At 55.6% G+C, this 12,409-nt stretch overlaps 1 protein-coding gene across 1 annotated transcript; it reads left to right on the plus strand.

The window, feature by feature from the left end:
* The first annotated feature begins 1,091 nt into the window (after positions 1–1,091).
* Positions 1,092–9,128, plus strand: ALDH3A1 (aldehyde dehydrogenase 3 family member A1). The gene is made up of 11 exons (NM_001082420.1): positions 1,092–1,118; positions 2,820–2,986; positions 4,476–4,707; positions 5,202–5,287; positions 5,496–5,704; positions 6,094–6,211; positions 6,879–7,020; positions 7,648–7,814; positions 8,175–8,274; positions 8,692–8,822; positions 8,923–9,128. The coding sequence occupies exons 2-11, from the start codon at positions 2,825–2,827 to the stop codon at positions 8,935–8,937; spliced, it is 1,362 nt and encodes a 453-aa protein (NP_001075889.1). The 5' UTR covers positions 1,092–1,118; positions 2,820–2,824; the 3' UTR covers positions 8,938–9,128.
* Positions 9,129–12,409: the final 3,281 nt, after the last annotated feature.

Below are 12,409 nucleotides of genomic sequence, written 5' to 3' on the forward strand. Positions count from 1 at the left end.
TGTCTCTCTCCCGTTCCCCCAACCCCATCCGAATCCCTGTACCATCCTGTGCACATTCCAGCTGCCACAGTTTTCATATTGTTTTGAAATTTTCTGCTTATGCCATCATTCAGGAGATATTTATTGAGCAGCTACTGCATGCCAGACACTGTTCTAGGTGTGAGGATTACGGCAGCGAGCAAACCCAATTCTAGCTGGAGGGCAGCAGGTCGCAAACAAAATTAGGAGACAAATAGCATGTCTGGGGCAATGAATGCTCTGGAGAAGAGCCTGCAGGTGGGGAAAAGTGGCAGCAGTAGGGTAGGAGGAGGCCAGGAGTCTGCGGCCCCAGGACAAATATGAGAAGTGACAGCAAGTAACATCTGCTGCCTTGGGCTGGCACAGAGGAGGTGTCCAGCAAACATCTGGTAAGGAGCAGAGGAGGGGCTTCCAGATTCCTTCCTTCCCAAGCATCTCTGCCTTCCTGGGTGACCACATGGAGGAAGATTCTAGGCAGTCATTACTGGTCCTTGGCCTGTCTCTGCCATTCAACAGGAGGGCAAAGCCACACACAGAAAGCGCCCAGCCTCTAGTTCCCCGGGTTGGACATGTCCACCTCGGTGGACCCCTGACACCTGTGCGCCTGGCGGAGAATGTGCCCATGCCCGTCCTGCACTTTGGGGGAGCTGTGTGCACACTCATCATGACTCGTACCTCACCCTCTGCTGACCTTACATAACAGGGAAATTGGGAGAACAGCCTCGGGCGATTGAACTTCGGAAATCTGGAAGAGTTACACGCCAGGCTGAATCAATCAGGGCCCCCTTGCCCAGCCCAAACACAGAGGCTCCTTTTGAAGATTGGCTGGGAGCCCCACCCAAGCCTTCACAGACGCATTCTTGCATTTCAGAATAAGAAAAAAAATAAACAACCCAAGGCCTAATCCCCAAAGCTGGGGCTCAGAGGAAGTGGAGGTCCGTTAGCTAGAACCCATATTTGAACACTGTTTTGTTCTTGTTACACGAACTTCCTGGGCAGGGACTCCCAGGCCAAGTGGGCGGGAAGAAGGGTCCTTAAATGTATCCCCTCTAGGCTGCTCATTCCAGAAGTTCAAGCTGCTGAGAAAGACTGTGTCAAAGGTAATCCTCTCCCCCATCCCTCCATATACCCCCGACCCCGTTCTTTTTTTTTTTTTTCCTAGGTGGGAATATCGAGCATCTTTTGGCCTCACCTTGCTCATCTGTAAAATGGACTCCTAACAGTTCCTTCTTCGTGGGCACTGCCATGGAGTTTTTGTGAGGATCCAAGGGAATGATGGAGGGGGAGTCGTCCACGGGGACACCTGGGGGCAAAGTCGGCACAGGTGAGGCAGGTGGGATGCAGAGGTGTGGAAAGGCGGACCAGTCCCGGGAAAGGAATTTCATCGGCTTGCTCCCCTTGGGGTGCCAAGTGCAATGTTAGATGCTTTCCAGCCCCATTAATGTCTGTGATAACTGAGAGGCGATGCCTTTATTAATGCCATCCATAGAGGGGGCTCCTTCCCAGATACCACATGGTTCTGAGTGCTGGACCTGGGGTCACACCAGACTCTTCCACCCTGAGCCGCCCAGCCTTGGTGGCCACTGGCCAGCGGCTGCGGCCCTGGGTTGACCACCCAGATCTGGGGAGGGAGGCAGAACCTTCCAGTAGAGCTGTGTGGCTGGGGTTGTGGCCAGCTGGGGTGCCCTGGATTCCAGCAGCGCAGCGCCTCTCCTGTCTGTGCAGAAGGCCTGAGATGGGGGTCAGCACCAAGGACAGGGTAGGCAATGGAAGGTCCCAGAAACCACTCGCTGGAATTTGAAAAGGATTACACACACACACACACACACACACACACGCACAGACCTATTTCCATTTTGAAAAAATATATATATATATACACACATCATATATACATAAATTTATGTATATATATAATATATACAGTATATACAATTTTTTGCAAGGTAGAAATAGCCTTATTGTTTTTTTTTTCTGATATTAGTTCTGCAGTGTCTGAAAGTGGTAGGATATCTCTGGGAGGGACAGTAAGGAATTCCTGAGGGAAAAGGGAGAAGGGAGACTTTTCCCTGTGCCCCTTTTGTCTCTTTTACTTCTTCTATCATGAGTGTGTGTTACCTATTCAAAAAGTTACAAACATTTTTTAAAAATGCAAGCTCTGTTGCAAAAGAAGTCAAACATCACAGAAGACGAAAGCAAAGATCACTACTAATTCCACCCCTGCCCGTTGTCACCATGTTGGGGGTTATCCTTCTGGTCTTTTCTGGCAGTGTGTAAGAGAGCACACACACACACGCACATGCACACACCTCCAGGTGCATGCCTAGTGTTCCTGCTGTTCTGTAACTTCTTTTCTTTTTTATGTGTCATGCTATGCCTTGTGCCCGGGACACATCTGGCACAGAAAGCAAGGGAGCTCTACCTCCCTCCTAAATCCTGCACAATCATTCACTGCATAAGTGCTATATTCATTTTGATTGCTGATGGACATTTAGGATGTTTCCAGTATTTCTGTGTTATATACAACCTCGATAAACTTTCTTAGCCACGAATGTTTAGGAGCACTGTAATTTCTGTAAGCTCCTGAAGGTTGAGTTTATCATCAGCTCAGGGGGTATTCAGAGAGTCTGAGGGTGCAGGCATCTGGGTTAGGGAACCGAGAAGGCAAAAGAATGCTATTTCCCTGTGCTCCTGGAGACATCTTCTTCCTATAAAATTAACGCGGTGGAGGAGCAGTGAGGGTGCTGCCCCTGCAGCGCCCAGGTCGTCCTCCCCTGCTCCAAGGTGCTGTCTCCCCCCAGGCACCATGAGCAAAATCAGCGAGGTCGTGCAGCGGGCCAGGGCCGCCTTCAACTCGGGCAAGACTCGCCCGCTGCAGTTCCGGATCCAGCAGCTGGAGGCGCTGCGGCGCATGATCAAGGAGCACGAGAAGGACCTGGCGGGCGCGCTGACCGCGGACCTGCACAAGGTGCGCCCCCCACAGTCCCCCTCTCCCCGCACACCCCCCCCCCCGGAGGCGAGGGGCAACAGAAAGGGTCGCTGCTCGCCTGTGGGACATCCGCTGCGCGCCTGCGCTCTGTGCCCAGCTCTTTGCATGGAACCGCAGCTAGTCCTCGCAGCACTGTGCCAGTGGCAGGACCCTTTCTAGAGGAGGAAAAGTGGAGCTCAAGCCATCAGACGCTGCGATGCCGCGCTCAGGCCACTCCTCCCAACCCATTCCGAGCCCCACGATCCCCCGCAGCCCAGCGCAGGGCCCGGCAGCTCCTTTCCCCCATGTGCCTGCCATGCCCTCCTGGCTTCACTTCCTTCTCCATGCAGCCGGGAGCACGAGGCCACCCTTTTTAGCCATGTGCTGCGGACCCGACACCCTGGACTTCTGATCTGCTCGTTCCCCCAGGCCTCAGCCCCATGCAGGCCACCTGATTCCCGCCCCGCCCTCCTGCGGCCCCACCAGAGAACATCACAGCTTGGCATCCCAAAGGGGTCCCCGCTCTGCGGTATCCTCCCTCCCTCCCCATCCATCCTTTACCCTGAGCAAAATCAGACCCCTCCCAATTCTCAAATCCTTCACCTTGCTGCCCTCAAGTCCCCCAGCCTTGCTTCCCCTGTTGGGTTTTGCCCTGGAGAAGAGCAGAGGGGCTTTGGAGCTCATCCTCCTCCTGTTTCCAGGCTAAATCCAAACAACAACTTCACAAGTTCTGTTGTGCTCTTCACAGCCAGAGTTCCTGGAAGAGTGGTGTATTCCACGGCCTGCTCCTCCTTTCTCCTCACCCCTGCACAATGGCTTCCTCCCCACCCACTCCAGGAGGATCCCTTGAGCCCTCTGCCCACGCCCTCCTTCTCCAGCTGAGGTTCTCCTGGATTTTGTCTTCTCTTTGGCAGTCATTTTCCTGTACCTCCTCAAAGGGGCCTTCTTAGGGCTCCATCCTGGGTTCAAATCTTATTTTAATCTGTATGCGTTCCTGGACACACCTCTGCTCTGTTCTCCCCTTGAATGACCTACAGATCACTGCCCAGGTCTGAGGTCTCCTCAGGCAGCATGAACTTGACCTTTCCAAATCTCCCTGGTCCTCCAACACTGTCAGAGAGGGACCCTCACAGACCTACCACCCCAGCGGCAAAGCCTCAGCTCCGCCAGCACCCCCACCACGTGACTTCTCTAGCTCAGGCCCCGGGGAGCCCCCACTGAACACTCTCCCATCACCCTGGCAGCTGAACATGCTGGGCTGTGGCCAACATGCCCACCGGCAGTCCTGCGAGGTCCAGATCATGCTCCGATTATTTAGATCAGGAAGCTGAGGTTAGGAGAGGGTAGGCAGCTCATTCAAGGTCACAAATCTAGGGAACAGTGAGCCAGGACAGCCAGCCCTGGTGACTCCCTGATCAGAGCTCCAGCTGCACGGCTGGCCCTGGATCTCCCAGCAGCGAGCTCACACGGAGCCCTGTTGCCACCACAGAATGAGTGGAACGCCTACTACGAGGAGGTGGTGTATGTCCTGGAGGAGATCGAGTACATGATCAAGAAACTCCCCGAGTGGGCTGCAGACGAGCCCGTGGAGAAGACTCCCCAGACCCAGCAGGACGAGTGTTACATCCACTCAGAGCCCCTCGGCGTGGTCCTCATCATCGGCACCTGGAACTACCCCTTCACTGTCACCATCCAGCCCATGGTGGGTGCCATTGCTGCAGGTATGTGAGCTCCGTTTCAGGAGGGAGTCACCGAGGATCAAGGTCCCAGCCCTGCTGAGTGTGGCCAGAGATGAGGGGCAGGGCAGAGCTCAGCGAAGATGGGGAGAAGATGGGGCCTGGGGTCAGATCGTGGTCTGATGGATCTTTCTTCCACCAGAGGCTGTAGGGACCAAACTATGTAGCCAGACCCCTGGTGCCCAAGGCCCAGTTGGGCTCAGATGCCCCTGCAGCCTGCGTCTCCCCACTTGCAGTGTGTGCCGGGCTGGGGTGCTCTCGGCTTAGAGACATCTGAGCTCACCGGTCTCGCCAGTCCAGGGCAGAGACTTGTCCCTCTTCTCCCACTCGGAGGCAGCTGCAGGGAGGTGGGGGGCAGCTCCTTCGGGCAGGCATGTGCCCTTGGCTCCTCTGTCCACTCCTCCAAGGACACAGAGAATGGATGGGGCTCTGGGCTTGGTTACTGGCAGGGCAGGGCTCTGACTCTGTGCGCCTCGCAGGGAACGCAGTGGTCATCAAGCCCTCGGAGCTGAGTGAGAACATGGCAAACCTGCTGGCCACCATCATCCCTCAGTACCTGGACAGGGTGAGGTGCTCTCCAAGTCTTTGGGGGGTTGAGAAATAGTGAATCTGTGCAGCAAGTGGCTAAACCTTGGGGCGAGGGCAGCCAGCCTCTCCCATAGGGGTGAATGAGTCCCTGGGTCAGGAGAAGGGGTCTCTTTGATGGTGGCTGGCTGGGCGGGTGAGGAGGGCTTGTGGTCTTTCCTGAGCCGTGGCTCCTCCTTGCACAAAAGGACCTGTACCCGGTGATCAGTGGGGGCATCCCTGAGACCACAGAGCTGCTCAAGGAGAGGTTTGACCACATCCTGTACACGGGGAACACCGCCGTGGGGAAGGTCATCATGATGGCTGCAGCCAAGCACCTGACACCCGTCACGCTGGAGCTGGGGGGAAAGAACCCCTGCTACGTGGACAAAGACTGCGATCTGGACATTGCCTGCAGGTGAGGGGTGCGGCACCTGTCTGCACCGAAGCGGCCGTCCTGGCTGCCTTCCAGCTCTGGGTCCGGGCATGCTGGGAAGGCTCCCACGGGGGAAGATTCTTCCAGAATTCTAGTCTGGCCAGAATTCTTTCATATCCCATGTGTGCAGCCTTCCAGGTGGCGGGGACCCCAAGCAGAGATGATACCTGGCCATGCCTAGAAGCCTGTGGGATGCTTCCACTGGTGGGAAGCTCACAGCCTTTGGCTTCTGTCACCCGAGAGCTCCCCCCAGAGCTCCCCCCCAGAGCTCAGCTCCTGGTGCCTTGATCCAGAGCTAGCAGAGTAAGATGCTTGTCTCCAGGAGCCTCCCGTGCCTTGCAGAATGCAATCTAATCTGCAACTTTTCGCAGACGCATTGCCTGGGGGAAATTCATGAACAGCGGCCAGACCTGTGTGGCCCCTGACTACATCCTCTGTGACCCCTCCATCCAGAACCAAATTGTGGAGAAGCTCAAAAAGGCTCTGAAAGTGAGTGTGGGCCCCTGGGGCTGAGTGGGAGGCTGCGAGGCAGTGAGGTGGGCCTTGTCTTTAGAGAACACTGGATTTTTTTTCCTGATCCTAAAAACAATCTATACTCTCTGTAGATAATTTGGAAAAGATTATAAAACAATAAAGCATAAAGCCAAAAAAGGGGGGGGCATGCCTGAGTGGTTTAGTGGTTGAGCATCTACCTTTGGCTCAGGTCATGATCCCGGGGTCCTAGATGGAGTCCCACATGAGGCTCCCCACAGGGAGCCTGCTTCTCCCTCTGCCTGTTCTCTGCCTCTTTCATAAATAAATAATCTTTAAAAAAGAAAAACAAAAGCTCCACCCAGAAACCCACCACCTCAAGACAATGACTGCTGCCTTGTTGGTATGTTCCCTCCCCGTCCTCTCTGTGATGACACATATTTGATCCTATCGCGATGTCCACACAACAGTGTGTATATTCCTTTCAAATACTGCTGTCTCACAGCTCTCCATCTGCCACGAAAGTTTGGAGTGGCCCAGATGTCACAGCAGCTCGGCAGCCCCCAGTGTCGCTGTGCATCAGCTGGGTGGTGCCCCTGTGCCCCCAGGCCAAGGACACCCCTCAGCCTCTGGCCCTGATGAGGGTCTGCATCCTCACCTGAAGCCTGCCACCTCTTCCCTACAGGAGTTCTATGGGGAGGATGCCAAGAAGTCCCGTGACTACGGAAGGATCATCAACTCCCGGCACTTCCAGAGGGTGATGGGTCTGATGGAGGGCCAGAAGGTCGCCTATGGAGGCACCGGGGATGCGGCCACCCGATACATAGGTATGTGTGCTCACCCTTGGTAAGAGCACTGCCCACCCCACCCCATGCCAGGGGTCCCCGCAAACTGGCGGCAGGTGGGCACTGATCCTTGGAGAGTGGGTGTGGGGTGGGCTCTGGGGCTGCAGGCAGGCAGGGGCTGGGAGTGACTCCTGCAAAGCCCATCCCCAGCCTAGAAGCCTTCTGCCCACAAGGCCCGGGGGACAGCTTCATCTCCTCCCCACTCCTGCGGCATCAGCAAGGGGTATGAGGAGCAAGACCACAAGAGCGGCAAGTGGCCAGCTGGAGGGGTCCCAGTGCCTAGGCTTGAAGGTCACCAGATGCATCCCCACTTTGCCCCCAGTTTGGCAGGGAGTGAAGAGCTCTGGCAGGGGCTCAGGTGGCGGGCAGGGCACAGTGCCTGCCCCCTCGTGATGTGGACCCTGTGTCCCCCAGCCCCATATAGGTTATACATAGTTCTTCCCACAGTCTGCCAGGATGGAGCCCGGCAGGTGGAGGGCTCATCCAAGCCCCACCTGAGCCTCCATGGCCTCACCTGTGCGGGGATTGAAGGACGAAGTTAGATGCCTGCACTGGCCAGGCAGGCGGGGCCCTCGGCACCTGCTGACTCTGGCCTGTTTCCTGCCTCAGCCCCCACCATCCTCATAGACGTGGATACCCAGTCCCAGGTGATGCAGGAGGAGATCTTCGGGCCCGTGATGCCCATCGTGTGCGTGCGCAGCCTGGAGGAGGCCATCCAGTTCATCAACCAACGCGAGAAGCCCCTGGCTCTCTACGTGTTCTCTCTAAATGACAAGGTGGGCCCAAGATCCGCTCTCCCCAGGGTCCTGGGGTCCCTGACACAGCATTATGTGAACAGGATCCAGGGGGCCACAGGCCCTGATTCAAATTCTAGCTTCAGTGCTCACTGCTGTGTGATCTTGGGCAAGTCACTTAACTTTTCTGGCCCCTTTCTCCTGAGCTCCGAAACCAGTTGTTTCCCACAAAGTACTTGACTTGTGGGGAGAATGGGAGACCCTGACTGGGGTTCAGACTGTGGTGCGGCTCTGCCTCTACCAGCTTGGCCCTTGAGGCTCTGGGATGCACCCAGACAGGGTGCGAAGGGGCCTGAGGTGTCCTGGGAAGGAGACTGAGGCAGAGGCTGGGTGCCATTGCAGATGATTAAGAAGATGATTGCAGAGACATCCAGCGGTGGGGTGACAGCCAATGACGTCATCGTCCACGTTTCTGTGCACTCCCTGCCTTACGGGGGTGTGGGTGAGTCTGGGGCTGAGCTCACTGCCCGCTTGCCCCCCTAGAAATGTCCCCCCTCCCCACCCCTGCTTTGGGAGTTCAGGAGCGGCTGGAGCAGCCCTGGGCCTCAGACCCCCACTAACCTCTCCTGTGTGGCTCCTGTCAGCATATTCAGGAGCTGTGTTTGACCTCAAGACCTCAGCGGCCATGAAAGGTCCCCTGGTGCAGCAGGCCTGCTTAGAGGCCCCGAGAGAGGGGACACAAGCCAGAGGTCACATGGCCATCGGGTGGCATAGCTGACACTGAACCCTCCTGAGCACTCTCTATGTCCCCAGGGTGGAATCCCTGGGGGATGCTCCAGGGACTGGCCACCCCTGGGTTGCTGAGGCAGGGGCTGGGGGGTCTCCGGGCACCCGGGGCTGAGCTGGCTCCTCCCTGCAGGCAACAGCGGCATGGGATCCTACCACGGCAAGAAAAGCTTTGAGACCTTCTCCCACTGCCGCTCCTGCCTGGTGAGGCCTCTGCTGAATGACGAGTCTCTCAAGACCAGATACCCCCCGAGCCTGGCCAAGGTGAGAGGCGGGGTGGAGGCTGTCCGGGAGGCTAGGCTGCTGGGAGCCCCTGGGCCACACAGGACCAGGGCCTTCTTGCCCCCTTGTGTCCTCTTCACAGATGACCCGTCACTGAGATGCACCTGGCCTCTCCGCGCTACACCCCTGCCTCTGTCCGGCCCTAGGAGGATTGTTCCTGGGCCCCCCCTTTGCTCCTCTGTGGATCAGCGCATGTCCCCACTCCCATCTGGGCCCTGGGCTTCACTTCCCCAAGTCCCCGCCCCTTTGCTGGACATAGAAAAGACCAATAAAAGTTCATCAGCCGGACAGATGTGTGCGTGTGCATGCTTCCTTTGCAGAACACCCCCCATCCTCTCCAGTCCCATCCACACCCCCACCCCAGCCAGTTCTTATCCTGATTCACAGTGAAGGTCTCCCCAAAGTTCCCCATTGGCCCCTGGGGCCCCGAGGCAGGGGCACTGGTGAGCAGGAGACACTTATCTTGCATCTAGACTGTGGGAGTCAGCTCCATTTGTGGAGTGTACCCAGGGAAGGGGTGACCATCGGGAGGCTGTCTCGAGAGCAAACGGCTCAGAAACTGGAGGCCAGTGTGCTCCTCGCAAATTAGGTTTGACACCTAGGTCAGGGATCCCGTGGTGAGACCGTGCAGTCGTCAATGCGAACCCCCCTGGTGACTTCCGAGGGCAGCCCCTGGGCAGAAGGCCAGGAAGCCAGGTCAGCCCCCTCGGACCCACAGTGCCTGATCACTCTGGGTCAGGCGGCATCCAGGCCCAGGAGTCTGGACTTAGAGACCTGAGGTGCTAGGACAGTGTCTGGGGAGGATGTTCTCAGGTGTCCCTGTTTCCAACAAAGGCCAGGCCCCCACTGGGCCCGGGACCCCTGCCTCTCTCAACCTGGCCTTCTCCTGACCTTGACTCATGTCATTACCCGCCTTCTCCTCCATCCTGAATCTATTCCTAGTCTGTAGTATCTCACATCTTATTTATGCTCCTCCCCCAAACCCTAAATACAACCCCAAATAAAAGCCCTTAAGCTGTTCCTTGTGCTTAGTTCCCTCTAGTGAGGGGAAGGGGTGGGACCAGGTGGAGAGTGGCACAGTTTTGTATTGGCTGGGTGCTTACCCCATTTACTTATTTTGCAAATATCCAAATACTTGAGTAACAACAAAACCAAAACCCTCTCAAAGTCCACCGTCCCTAGATGAGCAAGAGACTCCTCTGGATGGTGGACTATCTGCCCTCGGACAGCACTTTGCTCCCATACACCCTGACCCTGCCAGGTGAGCCTCTATCACCTTCACTCTGCAGACACTATTCCTGCCCGGGCACCGCCAAGGGGCAGACTCCCCAGCCCATCACCCCATGAGCCTCCCCAGCCCCACTGCCTGAACACCCTTCCTCCCAACACTACCTCACCCTCAGGGGTCCTGGGACTCCACACTTCTGTTCTTCTCCTACCCTCTTTCCAAATTAAAGTCTCTGATTCAGGCCCTGAGCTCTTGACTCATAAACCTAACTGCCTACCTGACACATGAACTCGATTCCTACGGAAATGTAGTGCCAGCACGCCCAGGACAGAGCTCTTGTTTTTCCTCTAAGCCAACAGGGCATTATCCCCCAGAGGAGTGCTCAAGCCCAAACCTCGGAGGCACGGTTGACTCCCTGCTTTCATTTAGAACCAAGATCTCAGCATGCCCCCCCAGGGGGGTGCCTCCAGCTGGCACCCAGAGGAGCCCAGCTCTGTATTTTCACCATCACGCCCGCAGGCTCAGAACCACAGAAAGCTTCCTGAGTGGTCTTCATTCTTCCCTGAGCACCCAGATGAGATTCCTAGAACAAAACTCAGATCAGGCCACCAGAGGAGAAAATAATTTTTAAAAGAGGCCTAATCCCCCAGCCCCCGTGAAAAATAAAAGAACAGGTTTTTCTCCCCGTAGTGGAGACTTCCTTCTGAAAATTTGTCATCGTATGTTCTTTCCCTGTCTCTTTGAAACCTGTGTGAATCTTTTTAAAAACTAGAATAGGCTCTAGCCAGCTGAATAAGCCAGGGGCTCTTTCTCAAGGACCTGGGAAAACAGAGGACCTTTTGGAAAGAACATCCGTGGAAGGAGCGCCCCCTGTCGCCTAAGGTGGGACCCACATTTTCCCAGCACTTGGCTTGGAGTTGCCACACGACCTACCTCCTGTGGCACATATAGACGTCTGTCCCCTGGAGGAAGCCAATTAGTTAACACAGACACTGTCCCCAAATGCCAGGTGAAGTTAGGATGAACTCTGTGTGACCAACGGTGCCGCCGGGTCCCATTATTGGGGACTGGTTGTGCTCCACCTGAGAATGTGTGTGTGACCGAATGCTCAGCCTGGCTGGGAAAGGGGGTGGGATTCCTTCTGCCTTTGCCATCTCCCAGTGATTGCCTGGGGGTGTGCACCCCATTCCGCTTTAATGCTTCCTCGATCATAAGACTGTTTCCTTTCTCCACTACCTTTGTGGTGAGATTTCCTGGGTTGTAGGATTCGGGTTTTCATTTTATTGCCGCTATACCACCCTCTGTTTCGTCTTCCTGTGGCTTCCCTGCTGCACTCAGAGAAAGTCTTCAGGTCCATCAATTGCCCTGCAAGGGGCTGTATGATCTGGGCCCCACCTTACTCTCTGACCCTCGCTGGTACCTCAAACTCCCCCCATCCAGCACATACATTGCCCCAAGCTTCATAGTGGGCGCTTCTCAGCACACCTGTCTCTGCCCAAACCTCACCTTCCTCATTCTTTTTCACTCACCCTGCTTTGGGTCTCCAAAGCACATGTTGTCATCTTCCTGCCATCTTCTCACCTGAAATCACCTTACTTTAGATGACTACGGGCTCATGGGCGCCAATTGTTGGGTGAGACAGCCCACAACTTGAAACTGTATGAACTATAAAGATGACATCCTTTTTAAAAATTGTTTTACTTATTTATTCATGAGAGATGCAAGAGAGAGAGAGGCAGAGACACAGGCAGAGGGAGAAGCAGGCTCCCCACAGGGAGCCCAATGCCAACTCAATCCCCAGACTCCAGGATCACAACCTGAGCCAAAAGCAGACGCTCAACAGCTGAGCCACCCAGGCATCCCTAAAGATGATATCCTGATCAAAGACTTCCTGCCCCTTGTCTTCCCGGAGCTGAGGCTTCACAGGCATCGCTCTGCTAAAGTGAGAGAGTGGAGCCCCCTACCCAGGCCAGAGGTGGGAGGAAGGAGAGAGCCTGAACTGGTCCCCACTTCCTATCCTCCTTCACCACCACCCACCTTCACCACCACCCACCTTCACCACCACCCATTCGCAGATTAGGAAACTGAGGTTGGAGAAGTACTGTCATTTGGTCTTAGGTCACTCAATCACAGTACCATGTCCCTGGAGCATCTGCTGTTTCTGATAGCACAGAGATGTCACCCACAGTGATGTTTTGAGTGGCTCTTGAAACCTTTGCAACAAGGAGCTGTTGAGAGAGCTGAAGTACCCAGCTCAGAGAAGGGATGGCCCAGGGTTTCCAGAGACTTGACCTGTGCTATTCCAGAGGGAAAATATAGAGCAGACCTGATTCTCTTTGTC

The sequence above is a fragment of the Canis lupus genome, chromosome 5 (genome assembly GCF_011100685.1).
Source record: "Canis lupus familiaris isolate Mischka breed German Shepherd chromosome 5, alternate assembly UU_Cfam_GSD_1.0, whole genome shotgun sequence".
NCBI classification, from domain to species: Eukaryota; Metazoa; Chordata; class Mammalia; order Carnivora; family Canidae; genus Canis; species Canis lupus.

What these genes read in the sequence shown, in the direction of transcription:
- ALDH3A1 (NM_001082420.1), top strand. Translation starts at nt 2,825, where the DNA reads ATGAGCAAAATCAGCGAGGTCGTGCAGCGGGCCAGGGCCGCCTTCAAC. An exon ending in TCCCTCAGTACCTGGACAGG is followed by an intron (nt 5,288 to 5,495) that starts GTGAGGTGCTCT and finishes CTTGCACAAAAG; the next exon opens with GACCTGTACCCGGTGATCAG. An exon ending in AGCTCAAAAAGGCTCTGAAA is followed by an intron (nt 6,212 to 6,878) that starts GTGAGTGTGGGC and finishes TCTTCCCTACAG; the next exon opens with GAGTTCTATGGGGAGGATGC.